At 35.4% G+C, this 25810-nt stretch overlaps 1 protein-coding gene across 1 annotated transcript in view; it reads left to right on the top strand.

Annotated features, from left to right (window-relative positions):
• Nucleotides 1-17811, top strand: part of RC3H2 (ring finger and CCCH-type domains 2) — a gene marked incomplete at its 5' end in the record, with an annotated part of 49133 nt that extends 31322 nt beyond the window's left edge. The window contains 12 exons of the mRNA XM_080927094.1: nt 1347-1649; nt 5521-5735; nt 7593-8026; nt 8715-8882; nt 11911-12057; nt 12388-12601; nt 12970-13054; nt 13580-13661; nt 13747-13881; nt 14123-14230; nt 14329-14477; nt 15686-17811. Of these exons, the coding sequence (XP_080783220.1) occupies nt 1347-1649; nt 5521-5735; nt 7593-8026; nt 8715-8882; nt 11911-12057; nt 12388-12601; nt 12970-13054; nt 13580-13661; nt 13747-13881; nt 14123-14230; nt 14329-14477; nt 15686-15881 (2236 nt within the window). The 3' untranslated portion in view covers nt 15882-17811. The remainder of the gene's footprint in view (nt 1-1346; nt 1650-5520; nt 5736-7592; nt 8027-8714; nt 8883-11910; nt 12058-12387; nt 12602-12969; nt 13055-13579; nt 13662-13746; nt 13882-14122; nt 14231-14328; nt 14478-15685) is intronic.
• Between the last annotated feature and the right edge of the window lie 7999 nt (nt 17812-25810).

The raw sequence follows: 25810 nt of genomic DNA, 5'->3' as shown, positions 1-25810 counted from the left end.
TACTTATGCATTCAGTCACTCAGACATAAATTTTAAAGAGAGGAGAGAGGATGTGTAATTGAATTTTGAAGTTACAAAGCAAAAAGTAACTGAACATTTTCTTTAAGAACATTGAAGGGTAGAATGAAGACATTTCAGAGAACCTATTGAAGAAAACAGGGATTCCTCAACCCCTTGGTGGTAACAACTTGCCTTGGTAATAATTTGCCTTTCTGAAGTATAAGTCTGCTTATGCTCCTCCTTTAAGAACTGTTTTCTGGGTGTCTGACCCCTATACCTGTAGGAGTGTATAATCTAGTCATTGTTGACTTTTTGCTTTTTGTTTTTGTTGTTTTATTTTGTTCCTCCATTATCCAGTCTTGTCTATGGGTACTCATCTTTTATTGAATTTTCTTCTTCTAATGAAGTGAGTGCCAGAGAGAGTTAAAGGATTAAATGATAAAGCTGTTTATAGATGCTGAAAAACTAAACGTGAAACATTACACAAGCATTATTCATCGTGATCACCATGTTGAAATGTGATAGTAATAGAGTAGTTTAAGTATAGTGATGTCAAATGATTTTTGTTATGTTGACCACTTAGAAATATTGAGAGAACATTAAAGTAAGGGCCAGGGTTAAGACTACCTAATTCTGTTGGGTGTTTGAGTGTTTGCATGCTTGGTTACTATGTACCACATGAATGCAGTGTCTGCAGAAGCCAGAAGAGGGTGTTGGACCTCCTGAAGCTGAAGTTACAGTTGTGAGCTGTCATGTGGGTGCTGGGAACTAAACCGGGATCTTTTAAAAAAGCAGCCAGTGAGTGATCTTACACCTTCAGCCATCTCTCCAGTCCTATAATATTTTGGTATACAAATGGAAGTATTTTTATATGAAATCCAAGATCAAATTGCTTTGTGTATTACAATGTTATATAAATTAATATCATAAAAATCTGTGATCTTTACAGCACAAACTCATTTATGAATAATTATTTTTTTTACATTTTGGTATATTGAAGTTTAAATATGAGTTTGAGCTATTTCTTTAAAATTATACTCTGTATAATTTAATAACAGCAGAGAACGCTTTCAACTCTTGTATCCTTCCCTGTTTGTTCTGTGTTACTTTCAGAATTTGGTGCTTTTTTGGTACCAAATAAAACTCACTCTTCAGAAAGCTTCAAGTGCATGTGCACTTGGCTTGCTATAATAATTATGTACCTGTATTTATATGTATGTTATATGTATATGTGACTTGTAGAATATTTATTTAGCTAAAGGAACTTCTCAGCTGTTTCATTTTTTAAACATTTTCAGATTAAAATTTAGAGCAGTATTACAAACATGCTGGTTATTTTTAAACAGGTACCGATTAAGGAACAAAAAGATGAGCGCGACTGTAAGAACATTTCCTCTTCTGAATAAAGTTGGTGTAAACAGCACTGTCACAACCACAGCCGGAAATGTCATTTCTGTCATAGGAAGTACTGAAACAACTGGGAAAATTGTTCAAAGTACAAATGGAATTTCAAATACAGAAGGCAGTGTTTCCCAGCTAATCTCACGAAGCACTGACAATGCAAGGACTTTGGAGACTGTAAAGAAAGTCGGGAAGGTTGGCACTAATGGTCAGAATGCTGGGTCCTGTTCAGAATCTGTGTCTGAAAAGTAGGTATTAGGTGATAATGATGGAGTTCCTTATCTCTTTTAGAAATATCTTTTATCTCCTTTTGTCATCCTGAGGTATCATAGTAAATTGAAATTTTTATGCATTTATTCATGTAATAAAAGAAAACACTAAATACCACAAAATTTGAGTTCTGATCCTCAACCATGCAGCTAACTAGTTCTATAAGCTTGAAAACTTTGACTCTTGAGTTTTGTTTTCTTCAAGTATATTTATTAAGGTTGAACCAGAATTAGAGTTTCCAAAGTTATTTTCTAGTGTTTCAGTATTAATTCCACAGGGATGTTAAAAAAGAACTAAGTAGAAACCTAAACAGGTGAGAAGCTGTCTAGCTGTGTTTTAGTCAGCTTCTATGGCATTCTCTGTCATGGTCTATAAATAAGAGCAGAGCTCTTTGGGCTCAGATTATGGCTCAGTTTTTTCTACTATATGATGTTAAGCCAGTCTACCTTCCTCAAAGTATTAAAAAATTACAGTATCTTCATCATAGGTTAGGTGTGTAGCTCAGTAGTCAAGTACTTCTTACATTGATTAGAAACTTAAATGAGTTAATACTGTACTAAATTTTGAACAGTGCTTGCCCGTTAGCAGCTGCTCAGTAAATTCCTGCTCATATTTACCATTATTTATTGTTGCCTGACAATATCAGACTTCATTTGACAGCAGAATTTTTTTTTACCTTATAAAAAGTATTGGAACTTTCAGATAATTGGAAGTTACTCCCAGTTTTGAAATCTCATGTTTTAAAAATCTCAGATTTAGAAATTTCAATTTAGAAATTGAAGTTAAAAGCATTGTCAAATTTCATTGTGTTTGATCAAGTTTGTCAGTACTAATATATGCCTACAGGGGAAGAAAGCATCATTCCTGGCACACAACAAACTTTTAATGACTTAATGTCAATAGAGACTGTATAAATTAAATACAATATTTTCAACTTGAATAGTTTAGTATATAATTGGAACTTTTTTTTACTAAAAGGATGGTGTTCACTGGGAGGTATTTGAGAAAAGAGAGGTCAAACGTACTGACTACTTTCTAAGTGTTACTGAGTACCCATTACAAACAAGCATTGTCACTGGCACTGTTAGACATAGCTGAAAAATAGGTATTTCTGCCTTTTAAGGACATTATTGCTATTGGATGTGGACACAGCATTTACACAAATGAAACACATTAGTTAACAGATAAAGGTATTGTATGTTTCTAGTATAGTATGGAACTTTTGAGGGCAAAATCCAATATAGCTTTTTGGTGACTATGTAAAATATTAGGGCTAGCCTTAGAGAACTGAATGTTTTGGTAGTTAGATCGCTCAATGCTAGAATGCTTGCTTAATGCCCTGGGTTTGGTTCCTAATAGTGGACTTACAAACACACACACACACACACATATGAAGGGTTATGTTATTGACTGATACATAATATAAGGTTATAAATACTGATTGTTACTAGGCTATAGAAACCTATGAGGCTATAAATACTAAAGATTTTGGCAAGGTTAGCTTATAAAACCTTATACAATGGGTTCTGTTATTTAGCCATAAAAACAATCAACAATGTACTATTATGTGCCACACATTGATTAACTCTGGAAATACCAAGAGTATACCAGGCCTGGTGGTGCATGTTTGTAGTCTCAGGTACTTGCTAGATTGAGTTAGTAGGATCCTATGATTAAGGTTAGCTTAGGGTACAGAGGAAATTCAAAGCCATCTTAGACAAATTTGTAAGACATTGTCACACACACACACCCCACTCTAAAAGAAAAAAAGAAAAAATTAAAAATGGGTCATAGATATATAGAGCAAGGTCCACTTTCCAATATCCAGCTCCAAGAGAAAAAACTTACTCTGACTAAGAGAAGGTATATACAAAATGCCATTTTAGTGGAAATGTCCAAAAAAAGCAAACCTCTATAGATTGAGAAACAAATGGAGTAGTCACTGCTGGGAGCTAATGTTGGAATTGAAATAGTAAGTGATTGCTAGTGGGTAAAGGTTTCTAATGACAAGTAGAAAATGAATTATAGTTAAAGTTTGAATTTTTTTAACTTTCTTTTTTTCCTTTGGTCTGGGAATCAAGCCCAGGACCTTTCACATTTTAGGGACCTGCTCTACTACTTAAAAAATGGACAGGGCTGGTAAAATGAATGTTCTTGCTGCCTAGCCAGAGGACCAAAGTTTATTCCCCTGAAACCATATAGGGAAAGGAGAGAATGAACTCCCAAAAGTTATCCTCCTGTTCTTCATATGTACTCTTTGTCATATACATGTTAGTGAATACATACAAGCATAAAATAAGTAATTAGGGAAAAAATAATGTTTATAAGTGTTGACAACATGGTTAGGCAAGGGGAAATCTGCTGCCAAGTCTGACAACTGGTATTTGGTCCTGAGGACATAGTGTTGTAAGGAAGAATGTACTACAGGTTGTTCCAACTTCTACATGTGTATGCACACATGAGTAAATTAAGTATAATGAACTATTTTAAAATTTAAAGATACAAGAAAAAAAACTACTTATTTATTTAAATATATGGATCACTTAATAAATGCCAAACATGAGACCAACTGATGTCCTTAATGAAAATGAACTAGATACAGTCTCTGCTTCTTACGAGTCTTCTTGTGCAGGTTTAGATCTATAAGTAGATAGATACTCTATGATACACTTTGAAAGGTCTTGTATTATTGGAACACAGGAATATATGTACTCAATTTTTTTGAAAGGAGTGCTGTGAGAGGCTTTTAAAGATGACGTTATGGTACTGCATTGTTTCCCAAAGTGTGGGAAATAAATAGCAGGGAGATCTTTATGGGTAGAGGAAGCAGCACAGACAAAACCTTGAGGGAACATGAGGGGAACTAATTGGGAAGAGGGTCTGGACTTCAGAAGTCATATAATAAAATCATAGTCATTGGGTTCGCTGTTGAGAATAGGGCAGAAGATTTACTTTGCCCTTACATCCAAATGTTTAGGATGACTTGCATGATGGTTTCATGAGCCTATGAATTAACTTACTTTGTCCTTAATTTTAATACCTGTGTATTTCAAAGTACTAACTTATGCTTTATAGTACATAACATTCTAGCATGGAAGGAATGACTAAAACATAAAAAAATGTTTAACCTAGAGTCTGTTAGGTACTCAGTAATAGCTTCATAAGTGTTCATTGTTTTATAAGGAAACTTTCGTTTTCTTATTGTTTTGTTTAATTTTTAAAAGACTATCTTTAAACTCTGAGTCCCAAGACACTAGTGCACAACTTTCTAGTTATCTACACTTTTTTAGTTTTGATATAAACTACCACAGAAGTAAAATTTTGCTAGATGAATCTCTTGTGCTGTATTCAAAGGCAGCCCATATACCTCTACTATTTTACACTCTAGTTTTACAAGGACTTTTCTACTTTGGGGGGGAAAAATTAATGGGATTGGTTTGTATTACATTGTTTTCCTATATAATTAGCAACATCACCTCTTTGGTGATACTGATAGACTGTGTTGTTTACCTTTTAAACTAAGTGGGTTTGTTAGGTTTTCATTATTTTTTTATTTTTTTCAACAGGAAAAAGAATGAGTCAAATCAGCTGAAAAGTCACTTTAGTACCTGGAGTTCATTTTTCGTATTCTTTCACCCTCATGAGAACATGAGGTCTGTTATTGTAGTTTGGGGAATTAAAGTACATGAGGAGGCAGAGAAATTTCTTTCCAGATATATTTACCCCTGTAAAAATACCTGACATGTTTTCTGTTGATAGTTTTGCCATATAATTTTATAAAAATTTTCTAAGGAGGACTCAGTGATGATAGTGAATTATTCTTTGCTCATTGTTATATTTTCTCTTCAGTAAAATTGGTTCTCCACCCAAGACTCCTGTAAGTAATGCAGCAGCTACCTCCGCTGGGCCCTCTAATTTTGGAACAGAGCTGAATTCCCTGCCTCCCAAATCCAGCCCATTTCTAACTAGAGTTCCAGTATATCCTCAGCATTCTGAAAGCATTCAGTATTTTCAAGATCCAAGGACTCAGATACCTTTTGAAGTCCCACAATACCCACAAACAGGTAAGTAATTTTTAGTCAGATCTAAGAAGCAAATGTATGTATTTATTACCTTAAATAAATGTGTGTCTAGACTATCTACATTAATAAATTAATTTCACTCTGTGACCCATGAATTTTATTCCTTTGATTCTAGTTAGTAATTTTATCACTTGGCAGATGGTGGCAGGGAAGATCAAGAAGTCAAAGCTAGCCTTATCTACAGAAGTGAGTTAAAGGCCACCCTGTCTCAGCAGACAAAAAACCAAAACAGAACAGTGAAGTCTGTTCTAATACTGGTATATTTTCATTAACGTTTGCACTATTAATATACCTAAGGAATATGATTTTTACATTCGTATCAGTAGTATAGAGGGATTCATATTGCTATACATCCTGGTCAATACTTAATATCTTTAGGGTGTTTTTTGTGTATGTATGTGTTTGTGTGGGGTGGAGGGAGATAAAGAGAGTACATGCATGTCACAGTGCACATACTGTAATCACAGGTCAATTTATAAGTCAGTCCTTTTGTTTTTCCTATGTGGGTTTTGGAATTAAACTTGGGTTGAACTTTTTTTGGAGGACGGGGCTGGGGTGTTAAACTTATATCCACATAATAAGTGCTCTTACCAACTGAGCCATGTTGTTTGGCCCTTTTTTTTAACAATCATTCTTACTGGAGTGCGTATATTCCAAATATTACTAGTGTTAAGCATTTTTATTATACTGGTTGGACATTTGAATGTCTTTTGACAAATGTTTATTTAATTTACTACTTATATTTATTAAGTTGATTTGTTTTTCATTGCGTTTGTCATATATGTAGCTTGCAAATATTTTCCCCATTCTCTGGGTTGCCTTCTCAGTCTGATAATTTTTTTTCCAATGATTTTATACAGTTCGGCTTACCTGATTTGTCTTTACTTTTGTTTTCCAGTACTTTAAAGTATTTCTCGTGTTTGCTTTTAGTAGGTTTATAGTTCCAGGTGTTTTATTTAGAAGTCTTTAATCTATATAGAATTAATTTTTTATAACTGGTTAGAGATAGAGTTTTATTTTTCTGCCTAGGTAGGTGCTGTACTAATAGCTGTCATTCCTAAGAATCGAATATAGAATCTATGAATGACCTCGATGAAATGGTGTATAAAACGTGTGTGTGTGTGTGTGTGTGTGTGTGTGTGTGTGTGTGTGTGTGTGTGTGTGTATGCATGCATGCATTGGCCTACATGAAAGTGTAATGCGTTTGTGGTGTTCTTAGAGCTGGGGTTGCAAATGGCTATAAGGTTCTGTGGGTGCTGGAAACTGAACTTGGGTTCTTTGTAGGAACAGCAAGTGCTCTTGACCACTGAGCCATCTCTAAAACCCTGCTTTTATATTTTTATTTATTTGAGACAGGGTCTCACTATATATAGCCCTGGCTAGTTTGAAAATCATAGACTAAACTGGCCTTAAACGTAGGAGATCCACATTTTTCTGCCTCTTGAATTCTGGACTTAAGGAGAGTGCCACCACACTTTTTCTTCTTTTTTAAATTTTTTTTTAAAAAAAGTTTATACTGTAAATTCTGAAAGAGATCTTTTAACCTCTGAACCCAAAATGCTTCATAAGAGTCAGTGAATAACTACTTATTTAGAAACCTCATGCAAAAGATTCACAAAATGGAAATCAGTCTGCCATTTGCCAAATTTATTGTAGTTTGATTTTTAACAATGTTGAATGTTCATGTTAGTATGGTGGTATCTTGACAGTAATATAGTTGGTATATCAAGATAAATAAAGATCTGTGGTGATTATATTCTCCCACATTCAAGGCTGCCTTTTAAAATGTTGGTTTTTACTATGGTATTACATTGAATATTCCTCTTTTCAATTTTCAAGGATACTACCCGCCACCTCCAACGGTACCAGCTGGTGTGACTCCCTGTGTTCCTCGATTTGTGAGGTCCAATAATGTTCCAGAGTCCTCCCTCCCACCTGCTTCCATGCCATATGCTGATCATTACAGTACATTCTCCCCTCGAGATCGAATGAATTCTTCCCCTTACCAACCTCCTCCTCCACAGCAGTATGGACCAGTTCCTCCAGTACCCTCTGGAATGTATGCTCCTGTGTATGACAGCAGGCGCATCTGGCGCCCAGCTATGTACCAACGAGATGACATTATTAGAAGCAATTCTTTACCTCCAATGGATGTGATGCACTCATCTGTCTACCAGACATCTTTACGGGAAAGATACAACTCATTAGATGGATATTATTCAGTGGCTTGTCAGCCACCAAATGACCCAAGGACAACTGTGCCTTTACCAAGGGTGAGTGATGTTAAAAATAGAAATGTTGCTATCATGTTAGTTGAAATCCTTGAGTCTTAAATTAAACCGGACAGACCCTTACTAGTTGTGTGATTTAGAGAAGTTACTTGACCTTTGCATAGCACAGGTTTTTTTGTTTTTTCTGTGTTTGATGATAATAAGAATAGTGCTTATTAATAAGGCTGTTGTGGGAAATAAATTAAAAACCATAAAGCTCCAAGAACTAGACTTGATAGATACCAGTAAGTGTTTAATTTATGTTCAATTAGGAATGATACAGAAATTTTAAAGCAAGACTTCTTTTCAGTAGTTTCACATACATACATATATACGTATATATATATATATACACACATACATACATATATACATACATACATATATATATATACGTATACATATATATATATATATATATATATATATTTGACTTCTAAAAAATTAGTTCTCACAGTAACTTTTTTATGTTACGTGTATGGAGAAAACACTAGGTACTATACTAAGGCAGTCGTGTGTGTGCCCCCCCAGTGTGTGTGTGTGTGTGTGTGTGTGTGTGTGTGTATGTGTGTGTGTGTGTGTTTGTGTGTGTGTGTGAACAAACAAGATCAAACTTTTTTACATTATTCTCACAACATTGTTAAATTTATCACTTTACGGGTGACCCATATTTTTCTTTTATTCCTCTTAGGAACCTTGTGGTCATTTGAAGACCAGTTGTGAGGAACAGTTGAGAAGAAAACCAGATCAGTGGGCACAGTATCATACCCAGAAAACACCTGTCTCTTCAACTCTTCCTGTGGCAACACAGTCGCCAACACCACCTTCTCCTCTATTCAGTGTAGACTTCCGATCGGATGTAAGAAATATTTTATTTAATCTAATGGTTAGACAGCTTTAATTAAGGCTATTTTGAATATTTTGGGATGGTTTTGTATGGAGTTTAATTTAGTTTGATAAGCAGTCAGTGTGCAGACTATAGCTAAATGTTAGGAGAGTCTCCAGATAAGAGTTCTTTACCAGGATTTCAAAAGCATTAAGTAAACTTAATGCTTTCTGTTTTTATTGTTATGTTTGCTGTTTGGTTTTAGGCTGGGTTTAAACCCAGAGCCTTGCTCATCCTCTACTACTGAACTTCACCCTAACCCCTGATTGGCACATGCTTCAAAATAAGATCTATACCTACATATATCTAGTAACTACTTTAAAAAATGTTATTTAATTCTTACAAAAACCTTAGAGGGTGAGTATTATTCCTATCTTATAGGTTATAACCCAGGGAGGGTATGTCATTACTTAAGTAAGAAAGATCTTTTAGCTTATAAGAAGCTGGTTTTTGAACTCTTAATATTTTTTTTCTGTTTCACAGGAAGTATTATGTATGCTATTTAAATACTTCTGTTAATAATTATTCTTGTTATAACAAAACAAGAAACAAGGTTGTGACAGAATGATTTCTAGTCTACCTGTCTCTTTTACTGTATGTTGTGTGTGTGTTTCATTTTTCTAAATAGAATATATTTACCAAAAAAGACCGTTCTTTTTTTTCAAGACAGAGTTTCACTATGTAACTCTGGCTGTCCTGGAACTGTATCTGTAGAGAAGGCTGGCCTAGAACTCCTAGAGGTCTGAGTGCCTCTACCTTCCAAGTACAGGCATTTTTTTTTTTTTAATTTATTTATTTTATGTACACTGTAGCTGTCTTCAGACACACCAGAAGAGGGCATCAGATCTCATTACAGATGGTTGTGAGCCACCATGTGTTTGTTGGAAATTGAACTCAGGACCTCTGGAAGAGCAGTCAGTGCTCCTAACTGCTGAGCCATCTCTCCAGCCCCCAAAATAGGCATTCTTAAAAGGTGTTGTGCCAATATCATCTTGCTGGAGAAAAAAAATTTAGGATCTATTTAGTGTATTTGAGTACTCTGTAGCTGTCTTCAAACACACCAGAAGAGAACATCAGATCCCACTACAGATAATTGTGAGCCATCATGTGGTTGCTAGGAATTGAACTCGGGACCTCTGGAAGAGGTCAGTGTTCTTAACCACTGAGCCATCTCCTTAGCCCAAGAAAAATTTTTTAACACATACATTCTCTCTAACCTATTTCTGACCTCTAGTGTTCCTGGTACAAAGAAGACAAAAGCAGTTTTAAAATCTCCTTCATTAGGAAAAGCTTTAGACATAAGAAAATTTAAGATCCAAAATAAATTGCATATAATTATATCATTTCCATAATTATCAACTTTTCAAATTTATTTTATTTGTACTTCTTGCCAGTGGGTTGTTTTTTAATAGTCCTAGGTATACATGTGTGTTTGTTTTTAATTCATTTTGATGGATTTTGTTTTGTTCTGTTTTAGTTTTTTGTTTGGTTGTTTATGATTTACTTTTTTAAAAATTTGTGTGTGTGTGTGTGTGTGTGTGTGTGTGTGAGAGAGAGAGAGAGAGAGAGAGAGAGAGAGAGAGAGAGAGAGAGAGAGAGAGAGAGAGAGAGAGAGAGAGCATGGAGGGGAATGCCAAGTGTACTGATGCCCATAGAGGCCAGAGTTAGAGAAGGTTGTTTGCTGCCCCCTGTAGTGGAAACCAAACTGCTACTCTGGAATAGCAACAAGCACAGTTGTTACTTCGGGCCATTTCTCCATTCCCTAATTTTGTGTGTTGAGACAGTTTTACTAGGTAACTCAGGATGTCCTCAGACACACAGTAATTGTCTTGCATTAGCCTTCCTACTGCTGCATATGTAAGTGTAAGCTAAACTAATTAGATTCATAAACAGATAGATTCATACTTGTATTCATGAATGTGTCATAAAACACTGCATTTTTAACCTATTCAAATTCTTCTCACTAAATTAAAACTGCCTCAAAACAAGTAAACAGTATGGCAGTCATTGATAGAGATACCATTTTATAGGATGGTCTATTTTCATTTATACAGCATACTTTAAGAAATAAGTATTTCTCTGATACTCATGTGGTATTGGCAAATCGCATTAACTAGGACAAAATGTTTGACTTTTCCTCAGTTTTCCTATCTCTGTTATTAGTAAACTAGATTTAATGACTTTTTCTTTAGGGTCCTGTTAGCATTACTATATTGTCTTTTTCTTTCTTAGCTTCACAGCTGCTATTAAATTCCTCTTGCTGTTTAATATTATATTATTTATTAATTATGTTTCTGTATTTGCTATATGATCTTTTCTCAAAATCATATACTGCTTTTACACATGAACTTGTTTTTTTTTTTTTTCAAGCATCACACCCATGTTAGTATCTCATAGTTAATTGATTTTGATAGTACTGGTCAGGAATTTTGTAAGAAGACTGAGCCAGTAAGACAGCTTAGAAAGTAGGGGTGCTTGCAGCAGATTTCTGGAACTCACATGGCAGAGGGAGAGAACCACCTCCCACAGGTTGTTTTCTGGCTTCTACTCACATATTATGACACATAATAAATAAAAATCAATTTTTTTAAATTAAAGATAACTTAATAGGACAAAAGTGAAAGAAAGTATAGAATAAATAACTTACAAGACAAAGTGAAAAAAAGCTGTGATATTTTCTATTATATATGAGTATTATTGCTTAGAGCTGATTTGCTTCATTTCTTTTAAGAGAAGTTTTGCTCCATGCAGCCAGGCTGCAGTGGAACTCAATATATAGCCCAGTTGACCTTGAACTCCATGCCCTAGACTACCAAATGATGTTTATTATGGAAGTGAGCCAACATGCCCAACTGTTAACATTAGATATGGGAAAGAGCTAAATTATTTAACTACATGATCCTTTAATTGTATAGTAGTTACTTAGTATTAGTTAGTTGATAAGCTTATAAAGTTAGGCTTCATACTTATTTACCTTTTTTTTCCTTCTCTTTTTAATCAGTTCTCTGAGAGTGTGAGTGGCACAAAATTTGAGGAAGACCATCTTTCCCATTATTCTCCTTGGTCATGTGGCACCATAGGCTCTTGTATAAATGCTATTGATTCAGAGCCCAAAGATGTAATTGCTAATTCAAATGCTGTGCTGATGGTATGATTTGCTTCATTGGGGAAAGGGCGGGGGAGGGGGGATGGAAGTAGAGAAGAGAATGTTGATATCTGAAGTATTAAAATGAAGTTTTAGTCTTTTATATTCTGGCTGTATAATTTATCTGTAAGTAGCAGGGTAATATTTCAACAAAACTAATTTTTTATATTTCAATTATTTAATAATATTTGTTCATTTAATATAGTTTTTAAATACCATTGAGATCTAAAGTTAGTATAAAATTGATCAGAAAAGCATAATTGTGTTTTTACTTTATCGATAGCTACAGCAATCACCAGCAGCTCTTTCATGGGTATTTTTTGGTCTGTATAGGACCTGGACAGTGGAGATGTAAAGAGAAGAGTGCATTTATTTGAAGCTCAGAGAAGGACAAAAGAAGAAGACCCAATTATTCCCTTTAGTGACGGACCCATTATCTCAAAATGGGGTGCAATTTCACGATCCTCCCGAACAGGTTACCATACAACAGATCCCATCCAGGCAACTGCTTCCCAAGGAAGTGCAACTAAGCCCATCAGTGTATCAGGTAATCCATTTTATTAATACCAAGGAATTTTTTTACCATGTACTTTTATTCCTAACCTGTGAGGTAGAAAACATTCCACTTAATAACGACAATACTATGAGAATGAAATGCTTTAAACAGAACTTGAGACTAGTGGGTGAAAGTGCATTACCATTTTTAAAAATATATATTTATATACTGGTTTTTAGGTTTTCTTTTGTCTTTTTAATTTTTTGAGACAGGATCTCACTCTGTATGCCAGCTGGCTTCAAACTTGTGGCAGTGCTCCTGCCTCAGCCTCCAGAGTGCCGGGATTGCAGATGTGTACCAACTGGTCTGGCTTATTATTTTCTGCCTTTCTAATAATTATCTCTCTGTGTTCCCTGCAGATTATGTTCCTTACGTTAATGCTGTCGATTCAAGGTGGAGTTCATATGGTAATGATGCCACATCATCGGCTCACTATGTTGAACGGTAATTCTGCTCTCATTTCCTTAAGCTGTTTTACTCTCAAACTTACTTGCACCATTTTTTGTTTTGTTTTTTATTAAGTGAGAATAAAAATATTTGTATTTTACTATTTACAGATAGTTATCTGAGCATAATTTAATTGTCAATCTTTTTGTATACAGCAGAAATTAATACTTAGTCATATGTGGGTTCTGCATAAGTAGATTACTCCAGTCAAGGATTGAGGATAATTCTGAAAACTTTCTTTTTTTTCTTAATCCTTTTTATCGGATAAAATCGGGGAGGGGAGAAGGGGATAACATTTGAAATGTAAATACAGAGAACATGCACCTGAAAATACAGAAAACATTACTGGTTGTTCATGTATCAAGCCTTGCTTATTTGAGCTGTGTAAAAACTTTCTAAAACTAATTTTTACATTTGGAATTGTGACAAAAACACATTCAGTATTGATAGTTACAAAGAACATTAATGCTTTGGCTGCTTTATATCTCACTTTCACTACAGTAAACATAATTCTTTTTAAAGGGACAGATTCATTGTTACTGATTTGTCTGGTCATAGAAAGCATTCCAGTACTGGAGACCTGTTGAGCATTGAGCTTCAGCAGGTAGGCTCTATACATTAGCTTTGTTTTTTAAAGAGTAAAATAATAATTGAAAACTAAGCTTATGTTTTCTTCTCTCTTCATGGAGGCCAAGAGTAACTCATTACTTCTTCAGAGGGAAGCTAATGCTCTGGCCATGCAGCAAAAGTGGAATTCTCTGGATGAAGGCCGTCACCTCACTTTAAATCTTCTAAGCAAGGAAATTGAACTAAGAAATGGAGAGGTAAGGAAACTGAACATCTGAGCTTCGTGCTTAGGTGTCTTTGCTTTCTGTGGCTGTGTATTGGAGTCTACTATTTTTTGGATTTTTTCATGAGTGATTGATTACTTAAAAATTAAAGTAGAAATAAAAATATACTTTCAGACTTCTAAACTTATTCTTTAGCTATATCATTAGGTTTCCTATTTTAATTTAAAAGAGGTTATGCAGGTATAAAATTAATGGGGTTTTTATTTATTTACAGAATGATTACACAGAAGACACTGTAGATACAAAGCCTGATAGAGATATTGAGTTAGAGCTTTCAGCCCTTGATACTGATGAACCTGATGGCCAAAGTGAACAAGCTGAAGTCAGTGCCACAGTTGGATAAGTAGTGGCTTTGTTCTGTTGCAAATTAAAACACATAAAATACTGTCATGTTGAAGGGTTAACATTTTATTTTCTTAGGAAATTCTGGACATACAACTTGGTATCAGCTCTCAAAATGATCAGTTGCTAAATGGAACAGTAGTGGAAAATGGTCATCCAGTCCAGCAGCACCAGAAGGACCCAGTAAAGCAGAAGAGACAGAGTTTAGGTGAAGACCATGTGATTCTGTGAGTGTTAGACAGACCCTTCATAATCAGAGGACATAGGGGATAAATACTAAGAGAGGTAGATATGCTGTTAGATTCATTTTGTGCCTTTTTCTATTCAGGGGGAAACATTGTATAATAAAGTAATGATTTAGTCAGTCTGTGTTTTTAGGGAAATTTGAACTAGTAAAGCAATTTAATTTAAAACCAAAACTTAATTTGTGGATAAAAGTTTTCTTATCTTATTATGATATTAGATATCAAGTTATAGTTCTTCAGTTTGACTAAACTTGAAGATTTTAGGATGGAAAATTAAATCCTAGATTATTTCAAAACTTGGGAAGCACAGACAGAATCTGCTCTTTACATGTTGTAGATTGTCATAGCAAGACAAACCACAAAGTCTCAAAAACAAACCACAAGGGGCTGGAGAGGTGGCTCAGCCATTCAGAGCACTTGTTTCTTCTAGAGGACCCAGTTTTGGTTCCCAGCACCTACATGGTGGCTCATGACCATCCATAACTCTTGTTTCAGGGAATTCAACCTCTTGCAGCTTCACAGGCATTGTGCATGTATGCACATATTTACATGTGCACATACATGCATGAAAGCAAAATGCTGCATACATAAAATAAATCTTATTTTTTAAAAAATCTAAAAAACTAAAGCAAACAAGAACCTATGTTAAATGTTTCTTGTTTTAAAAATCATATTGTGATGATCTTGACTATTATATTGCTATTTTCTATAATTTTTGCCAAAGATTTGGTCCTGGTCTTAAAAAACTGATTAGATGGCACATAATTTATCAAGTTTAAATTTTAGCATAAATTTGGAAAATATGACCTTTTTAGTAATTTCTAATACTTTAAAATTATTTAATTTTTGTTTTATGTGTACGGGTATTTTGATTGCATATTTGTCTATGTACCATGTTTAAGTCTTGTGCCCAGAGAGGCCAGGGAGAGCATTGCTTTCCCTGAAATTGGAGCTACAGACAGTTATAAACAGATGCATAGTATTGGAAATTGAACTCCCAGGTTCTCTGGAAAAACAGTTGTACTTTTAACTTCTGAGCCATCTCTTTAGCCTCTATTTAATACATTTTTTAATAAAGAAGATAGGTTCTTTTTGTGGGCTTAGAGTTTGAAATAGCTTTCAGAGAGCAAATGTGATAACTCTTAAATTGTACTTAAAATTAATTTGTTTTCACTATCATTTTCTCTCAGGGAGGAGCAAAAACCAATTCTGCCAGTGACATCTTGCTTTGGCCAGCCACGCCCAGTGTCTATTAGCAGTGCAAGCTGCCTACCCATCACCACATCTGTCAGCGTTGGCAACCTCATTCTGAAAACTCACGTTATGTCTGAAGATAAAAACGACTTTTTAAAACCTATTGCAAATGGGAAGATGGTTAACAGCTGAAAGGAGGCTCATCTTTCAAATCTGTGACCACACCATGGAAGCATTTACACTAGCTTTTTATATATATAATATATATTATATAATGTATATTTTTTTTAAAAAAAAGATATTACTGGGGGCATCCATTTCCTGTGGACTCTTTGATACTTCAAGCCCTCTTGCATTAGCATTATGAAAAAAAAAGAAAATTTACTTTACTAGGGTAATGTTCACTTTCCAGAAATTATTGGAATTTGGACAACATTTAACTTAAGCTTCAAGCAGCTTTTTATGAGTTTGTAGCAATCCGGTGCAGTAACTGAGCCATTTCCTATTTTAAATGGCTTCTACAGTAAATTAACAACTCAGTTATTAAACTAGCAGGATCCTACAATGATACATCTAGTGAAAGTAGAGTTAATTAACTTATTTCTATTTTATGTTTCACTGAGAGAAATTTCCATCTCATTCCAGCTGCTTTATTTATCTTTTTCATTGGACTTTGCATGGATTTTTCTTTTTTCTTTTCTTTTTTTTCTTTTCAGTCTTTTTTTTTTTTCTTCTTTTGAGAGTGGAGTTAGATGTTCTTACCATAGAGTTTTACAGGGTTATATAGTAGCTTTCTTTACTGCATTATATGTAGAAGTGTGGTGCAGTGCTTTTATCTGTAGCATTTAATTTTTTAATTTTCCATTTTTTAAGAATAGTTTTTGCTTTGTTAATATTTATACACAGGCTACTTGTTGAAGTAATTAATTAAAAATATAACCAAGTGCCTAAGTCTTTCAGCTGATGTACTAGATATTAAATTCTCCTAAGTTATGCAGAATCGTTTTTACAATTTTGATAAATTATGCACTAATGTAATGGCAATTTTTTAAAATGCAGATTTAAGCCTGTACATTATTGAATCTGATGACTTGGCAAAAGAATCAGGTGCTTTCAGCTTTCTTGAGAAAACCCTGTATGTAGCGTTTGCACTGACTAACAAGATGGTATTGCTGGGTCTTTAATTTAAAGAAATTAATTTGGGTGTTCATTGCATTATTTTAGTTATTGTTTATTGTTACTTCATGTTGGGTTTAATTTTTCTTGTTTTCTGACTGTTAGGTTGATAAGACTTTGAACCATGTAGTAGTAGAACATTAGCTAACATTATCCATACCTAAAAACAAATAATTTCTGCCCTGCCATAATGTGACTGAAATTTTCACTTAGCATCTGAAAGTGTGCAGTATGTTCAACATGTCCAACCAGCCCTGCCCCAGATTTGTGGGTGGTAGTTTATTGAAGCTTAAATTTCAGTCAATATTTAAAAAGAAAAGCTGGGCATTCCTTTCTGGTAGTAAACTAATAGTTTTGTCTTTTTGTTTTTTCTCCATTTCTTTAAGATTAGTTTGACTTTTATTATTTTTTAATTAACTTCTGTGAAGTTGTTTACTCTGAAAATTGTACTGGAATATTTTAAGCCAAGCTGATCTTTCACCAGGTGTACTGTATGTAAGGGCTTCTCCTGCTAGCAAGATGCTTAAACAGGATCATGTTATTGGTCGTCTGAGCTATTTAGTTATTTTACAAAAACCACAGCATTGTATCAGAGAAGATTTTGATAAAAGTTTTGTGCACATTTCCAGGGGTGGGAGGGTTAACATTTCCCTGAAATTTCTTGATTGGAATGAGTAAATACTGGTGTTTGATACCTGTCTTAATGAACATGCTCATAAGGTGACTGATACGTTGTAAATAATACCTGAGAAACAAAGGGGTAGTTTTGATATTCTGGTGTCAGTATGGAAGATCTTACACATTTATTTAATACTCAAGTGTATGAAGATGTTTGTTTATAACATAACAGCACAGTAGCCTTGACTTATTTTCCTTTGGTTAGTACTGTACCTTTTTGCCATGGCCAGTGCTCCCCATCCCTACAAAGACATTTTATTTATTTCACTCTGTAACCTGAACTGAATAGGAACAAGAGTTTTAAACCATGTTACATTAACTTATTTCTGACATTATAAATTAGCCTAGGATATTACAGGAACATGATTGTTATATAATTTATATCAGAACCTTTCTATAAATATGAGCTTAATACATTTGAAATGCTTCCAATGTACTTTTATTCCTTTTCTTTTTCTTGCTTTCCTTCTGCCTTTCTTTCTTTCTTTTTCTTTTTTTTTTTTTTTTTCTGTTTGTAATTCCAAAAAGGTTATGTAAACCAGTCTGTCTATTTCAAGGATATTTAATAGTGAGATCTTCCATGTTGAAGGTAATGTATTTTTTTTTACAATTTTAAAATTGCTATTTTGTTACAAAATAGAGACCTATTAACAGTTGAGAGCTCCTTATGTGCCCTCAGGGAAAGAACCCTCTGTGCAACAGAACTACACGAACATCTTCAGCACTTTCTGAGGGTGATTATATACTACATAAATTGATCTTGTGTATTTAACCTTATCTTTTTAATTTTAAAGTTGAAATTTTGAAACGTGGTTGTGCTCTGCTGGAGGGGTTGGGATGCTTAGGTGTTTGCCTACTTGTTCAGTAAACTACATTTCATCAGTGTATGTGTACACCTGCCAACCTTACTGGTGTGTCTCAAACATTCATAGTAAAATAGTGTTTGTCTTGCAGCAGATGATCCCATAAAACAATAACTTCTTAAATGTTTACTCTTTCTCACTAACAACATAGGAATTGTTTCTGTGTTCACATTATTCTGTATTGCATCTTTTATGTGGTGACAACCTACTGTCTTTTTAGTGGGTTTAATTTGAAAGAAGGCTATTGGATCTCTGCCTCTTACGAAGAAAGAACAGTTCATCTGACCTTTCTTCAAAATGGTACCTGCTGATGTCACAGAGGAAATAGTACAAACAGACCTAGAATGTAGCTTTTTAATTGGGGCAAGCAACGCTTTGACCCTTTATTAGGATGACATGATGAAAACATTTGAGATCAGAGGCTACAACGGCATAGAAGAAAAACTCTGTAATCTTGGTATCTAAACTGCTTGTGTTGTCTAATCAGGAAAAAGTAGTTTGAAGTCTGCAAAAACAGGGAAATGGAGTAGGTTTCCTTATTTTTTTTCCCTTGCTAGTTTTCTGAGTCCCAATTCCTAGTCTGAGTGCTGCATTCAGATGCTGTGAATATAATATTGGTAGTTTTGTGTGGGCTCCATTTATTTTATGAATTCTAAGAGTTCTTTGTATATTCCTTCTAGTTGGTACCTGCACAAATCATATTCTCTTGCCTTTGCCACTATGACTTATTTCAGTGCCATGCATCATGTCAGTGTATGTGGGAACAGTTGTACATTGTAATTTTCAAGAAAAGGTAGCTCTTAAGGTCAGTGGCACTGATTCTCTGCTTTCATAGCTACTTACTCTAGTAAGAGAATTCCATGAAACTTCATTCAAAACAAAACAAAACAAACCCCTAAAAATTTCCCATTGGTATGGATCCTTGTCACTTTGACCCAGATTTCAAGTTAATGCTAACTTAACAAAGTCCATCCTGATTTTAAATACAGAAGATTGCAGAATGCAGTGATTTGTAGGATGTGTGTGTGGGCTCATTTAACTATTTGAAAAAAATTGTTTAAAGATCATCTACTCTACTTTTAAATTTTAGATGTAATAAAGCCCTTGTTATCTTTTTAGCTGGGGATAGAACTTGTAACTATCAGATTCATTATGTAATATCAGCCTGGATCTGAGTATTTCTTCCCTTGCATCTTTGAGTCATTTCCTAAGCAGATTGTCACCAGTATTGGTAACTAATCATTAAGGAGAAAAGTTGCACTGCAGCTATGTATTAGTGTCTTAGAACTGTTCCTGTGTTTTAGTGAATGAAGAGTGCCCATGGGATCACTCACTGTAACTCCTTCTACTGAAGGGCCCCTTCTGCAAGCAGAACACAAATGAACATGCTCAAGGAGTATCCCGTTTTCTAGAGATTAAGTTTGCTAGTAACTCCTTTACACTAGCTATTTCTTTGTATCCCTTTGCTGGCAAGGGAGTACAAGGAGTCAAACCACAGATCAGAACACCCCACATTTGAGTGGAGACTTATTTTTACTCTAAGGGGAATTATTCCCCCAAGTGTGAAACTGGCAATTTTTTTTCTCTTACATAAAAATTTAAAAATATCCCCCCAAACCAGTGGAAAACAGACACTGGCTGCACTTAGTACTGCCAAGAGCCAAGGTCATTTGCACATATTCCATCAACCTGTCAAGAATTAGGCCTCACTTTATAACCCAAGGCATGGAAGTGCATGCATTCTCTTAGCTGGGCAAACAATTATACTGTAGTTGTGATACAACACGTGGCTTTTATTTGTACTGCACATACCCACTGTACAGCCACTTGGGAGTATCGTGGTTAGCTTGCAGCAACTGCCGTCTGCATTTATACTGTTTATTGCAAATTCTTTTCCCTGGAAGTGAAAGAGAAATGTTTTTCTTGTTGCATTGATTACATTTTATAAATTTGCTTAGCTGGAAAGTTTGGGAAAAGAGGGCCTGTTTGTCAATTGTACAACCGATTGTGAAGCTTAGTGTGAATATTTTTACGTCTGTATTAGACATTTTCTTTGCAAATCTATTGTTCGATTGAAATGTAAATGAAATTAAAGATGGTGTACACCCATCATGTAAAAAGCAGGCACCATCTCTAAGATGGATTTAATGCTCATTTTTAAGGCATATACTCAGCTTCTATTTAAAACTATAAAATAATTCTGTACAATGAAATGGGGAATATATATGGGAATAAATTCTATTCCATTTATTTCAATTTGAATTTCCAAATTGTAATGTTTCCCTTTGTGCTATAGGAATAGGATTAAATGGGGAGGCTAGGACTTATAAGGCCTGTATATGGGGGGAGGGCAGAGGTGGAACAATGAGGGCTGTGATGATAGCGAATAGCGAAGAGTGAATTCTGTGTGTTTGCTGTAGCACTGAAGTGAAGAGATATTAGCTTTGGCTGTTCACAAAATAGAGCATCATGATTTTCAGTGTTTGAGAGAAAATTGATGGAAAAAGTTTGCAGTACTTGACATGTATTTGCATGCACAAAATAAAATTATTTGTCCACCTTAAAAGTTGTTTGCTTAGTGTCAATGTTAAGTTTATGGTATGTTTTAGTTGTCTTGATTTTCTTGATATATCTTAATAAAGCTGGAAAGACACTCCTTAAGTAGGGACTTAATTGATCACCTTCTTCGTTGGTATATCATTGGGAAGTAAATAGACCCAAGGAAGTTGAAATATTTCTAAATTCTGTCTGACATTTTATTCAATATAGAGCACTTTCTAAATGGGAGATGGTATAAAATAGACAATACTGAACTTAACAGTCTTTGGGACAGATAGGACATAAAGGACATAAATAGCACAAAGTCATTCTGTCTTCAGAAAATTTTTAAAGATGCCCTAAATCTCAGCACCTTTTTTTGGGGGGGGGGGGGCAGAGTAACCTTATTTATTCACTCAGCTGATGTATCTTAAGTCCCTGACTGTGCTGGTCTTTAAGACTATAGATCAATGAAATGAGTCCTTTCCCTGGATTCTCATAGTGTAGAAGAAATGGGAAAGACCAGGTTGAATAGCTCCAAGAGCTACATACAAAGGAGCTAGTTGTAGTTTTGTTGAGTAAGAGGAGATGCTTCTCTGTGAGACAATCTCTGGCTAGACTCTAAATCCTGTATAACCTTTTTACCAGTAGTAGATAACCTTTCTGATCCACTTGATCTTTACACCTATTTTGTATTTTAATTTGCTGAAATCAGAAAGTAATAGAGTCAGAGTTCTGTCTTTCTGTCTCTCAAAAAGGTAATAGTAATGCTAGTAGAATCATTTTAACAAGTAGAAAGTGTGATTATGAGATGGCGCTTCACTTACTATAAACAGGCAATTCTGAGACTTATATTGTAGATAGTTGTCACCTTTTCCAGATAAGAAAAGGGATGCAAATACTTTTGAGAATTCGCCCAAGTTCACACTGCTAGAAGAGGTAGATGGACGTTGAATACCATGGAAGTTATATAAGCTGAGTGATTTTAAGATTTTAGAAAGGATCTTTGGTAGTGAGTGGTGTAAAAGATGTAGCTGGAGACACAGCAATAAGGAGGCCAGGTGAACACTGTAGGTAAGAAGTGTTCACTACATGACCAAGTAGGGGTGGAGGATGGGGGAGAACAACTGACAAATTTGATGTACAAAAACAAACATTAGACATCTATACATTATTGGGGATTGAAACTTGTTTAAAGATTTCAAGCTAAACACAGACATAATTATTAATGCAGTCTTGAATAAGCTACAGAGTGACTTCAGAGTATAACAAGAAGGAAGAAAAGCCATGAAGAGATCCAGGCAAAAGATGGGAGTTATAAGGGTAGGTCTTGGGTAGCTCAGGTTGGCCACGAAATTACGGTTTCCTAAGTGTCAAAGGTACGTGTCTCTCTCTCTCTCTGTGTGTGTGTGTGTGTGTGTGTGTGTGTGTGTGTGTGTGTGTGTGTGTGCCCTTCTACATCAAGAAAAGGAAGTGTCATAAAAGAAATGAAATTTCAGGGAGATTTATGGTTAATACCTGAAATAATTATATGCTTAGCAGGACAGTGGTGGCACACATCTTTAGTACCTGCACTTGGGAGGCAGAGACAGTTGGATCTCTGAGTTGGAGGCCAGCCTGATCTACAAATCAAGTTTCTGTACGCCAGAGCTTCACAGAGAAATTCTGTCTATAAATAGATAATAAAATATACTTAACAGAGTAGCTCGGCTACCCATATGATCAGGTCAGTCTTCAGGTCTTTTCTCAAAACCCAACCTCAGGAGGATCAGATGGAATGTAAGGAAAGGTATAGTTTATTTTAAAATAGATACCTGAGTCCAAGAGAATGAAGATTGATAGAAGTATTTTTTTAACTCTGTATTTTTAAGTAGTTACAGATTCAGAGGAAGTTACAGAAAGTACAGACATTGCCATAAAGCCTTTACATAGTTTGTCCCATGCTGGTTAGTATCTTACATAACTAGTACAATGTCAGAACCAGAAAGCTGATACATGCAGTCCATACACCTTATTTACACATCCCCAGTTTTTCATGTATTCACCGGTGTATGCTACTCAAGCAGTGGGGGCACAGGTGGTTCTTGTGCAATTTTCTCAAGTGTAAATTTATGGGAAGGCCATTGCTAAGATAACTCTTTTTTCTCATTCATTCTTTTAGCCTTTTAGATTCACATTGTTTTTCTTCCCATACTCTGAACCCTGTTCTCCATCTTTGTGATTTTGTCATGGTGACAGTGCTATAATAAATGAAATTGTACTATTTGTAACCTTTTGAAATTGCCCCCCCCCAATTCAGCTCAAGTACCTTGACCTCCATTCAAGTTGTTGCATGTATTAATAGTTTGTTTCTTTATTTTCTGAGTAGTATACCATGGTATAGATATACGGTGGTTTATTTACCCATCATCCATTAAAAGGCATTTAAGTTGTTTGAAATTTTTTTACTATTACAAATAAAACTGCTATGAACATTTATATAAATGCTTTTGTGTGGATGTAGTTTTATTTCTGAAATATTGAGCAAATAAGCTGGTATTCTCGTCTACTCTGAAGAAGATGATTTGTACACTGAAGCTCAGCTTAGATGAATTCCTTAAAAATTCAGTTTGCCAGGACTGGTGAGATTGTTCAGTGTGTAGAGCACAGGTTGCTCCCTCAGAAGATCTGGATTTAATTTTGCAGCCCTCACATGACAGCTTACAATTATCTTAATTCCAGCTCCAAGGGATCTGATGTCTTCTAACCTCCATAGGCAGGAGGCACTCATGGTGCACGGACATACATGCAGGCAAAACACCTATACACACACAAAGACTAAAATTTTTAAAAATTGAGTTTGTGAGAATTAATACATGATGATAAAGAAAAATGGCATTTTCCTGTATTGGTTTTCTACTGTTACATAAATTACCACCCACACAATAACACAATAGCACTATCTTACAGGTTCTGTATGTCAGGATGTTGAGTGTGACGTAAAGTGGTCCTTAGTCTCTTCAGAAAGTGTAATCCAGAAGTTAATTGGCATTGCCATCATCTCACTACTCCAGTGGGGAGGGATAAGCTTCCAAGTTCACTCCAATGATACTGAGCATCATTTCCTTATGTGCTTTGGAATGAAGGTCTCAGATAGTTAGTTGGGGACCAGTCTGTTGGTTCCTTGCCAGATGGGCCTTTGTGGGACATATGGTAGGAGGCTGGCTGAGATTGACTCATCTAAGTGGCAAGAAGAACCATAGAGCAAACAAAAGTATCCTCATGTTAACATCACTGACCTGCTATGTGGCTTCAGGAAAGCCTGTCCTGAGGTTCCTCTAGTGCCCTCTTACTGAGACAATCTCTCCGTGTCACTGTCGAGCAGAGGAAATCCTTGAGGAATTCTGGCTCTTATCAGGGAGTCTGGACTAAATTGGGACCTGAGAGTTTGTCAGCCAGATCACTTTTACAAGCTACCTATCATGGCTCTGCACCTACTAAGGAAATTTGGCTCTGCACCTACTAAGGAAATTGGGCTCTGTACCTACTAAGGAAATTGGGCTAATTACAGAAAATATTCCTACAAAGAAAATGCAGGACCAGATGACTTCTTAGGTGAATTCTATTAAATACTTAGAAATAATGCCATTTTTACGAAATAATGGCAAGTTTACAAAAGCTCTTAAGGAGAGGAGCTAACTTCCTACTGGTTTTATTAAACCAGCTGTCTTTGGGTTCCTATTCCTGTGATGAAACACCATGTCTAGAAGCAGCTTTGGGAGGAGGCTTCATCTCACAACTCTCAGGTCTTTACATCACTGAGGAAATTAGGACAGGAGCTCAAGGCAGGAAGCTGGAAAATGGAACTGAAGCAGAGACCATGGAGGCTTACTAGCTTTCTCACTGTGATTAGCTCAGCTTTTCTTCTACACCCCAGGACAACCAGCTTAGAGAGATGCCACCCAGAAGGGCTCTACCAGGCCAATTTCATGAAATCATTTTTTCAGTTAAGATTTCTTCTTTCCACATATATCTAGATTTGTGTCAACAAACCTGAATACCAAAGTAAACGACAATAAATTCAGACAATGACAGAACTAAAAAGTCTTTATGGTTACAGATGTAAAAAAATCCTTAATATGTCATATACATAAGTATTTTAGTATATAAAATGTATCACATTAAGTTCAAACGGCTTATTTCAGAAATGCAGGATTGGTTTTGAATTTGAAAATCTTTAGTTAAACATATTAACAGAATAAGGCTTTTTCATTTTTTAACTTTCTGAATTCTTTCACATTCTGACTACAGTTTCCCCTCTGTCTTCTCCCAGCCCCTCCTCCACCTTCTCTGTCCTCCAGATCCACTCTTCTTGATTCCCTTCATCTCTCCCAGGCAGGTCTCCCAGGGATGCCAATCAAGCATGGCATATCAAGTTTCGATAAGACTAGGCACATCTATAGCTGAATGAAGCAGTCCAGTAGGAGAACAAGTATCTCAAAAGCAGGCAAGAGCAAAAGACAGCACCTACTTCCCACTGTCCCACAAGAACGCCAAGCTACACAATCATAACATATATGCAGAGAACCTAGGTCTGACCCATACAGATTTCCTGATTGTCAGTTCAGTCACTCTAGGCCCCTATAGGATCTGCTTGGTTGTTAGAATAAAGATTTTATATTCTTTTATAAGGTCTCTTAAACATTTTTAAAGATTGGTGCATATTTCTCTCTCTCTCTCTCTCTCTCTCTCTCTCTCTCTCTCTGTGTGTGTGTGTGTGTGTGTGTGTGCATATTATTGTAGCATATTCACTAGAGAAAACTACTTGAACATGGGTTTTAGCCAACTGAAGGTCTTCATTAGCTGGCCAGTGACTACACTGGGTGT

Source organism: Micromys minutus (assembly GCF_963924665.1).
Source record: "Micromys minutus genome assembly, chromosome: 13".
Taxonomy (NCBI): domain Eukaryota; kingdom Metazoa; phylum Chordata; class Mammalia; order Rodentia; family Muridae; genus Micromys; species Micromys minutus.
The sequence above is the reverse complement of the archived record's forward strand: the minus strand, read 5'-3'. Positions and strand labels throughout refer to the sequence as shown.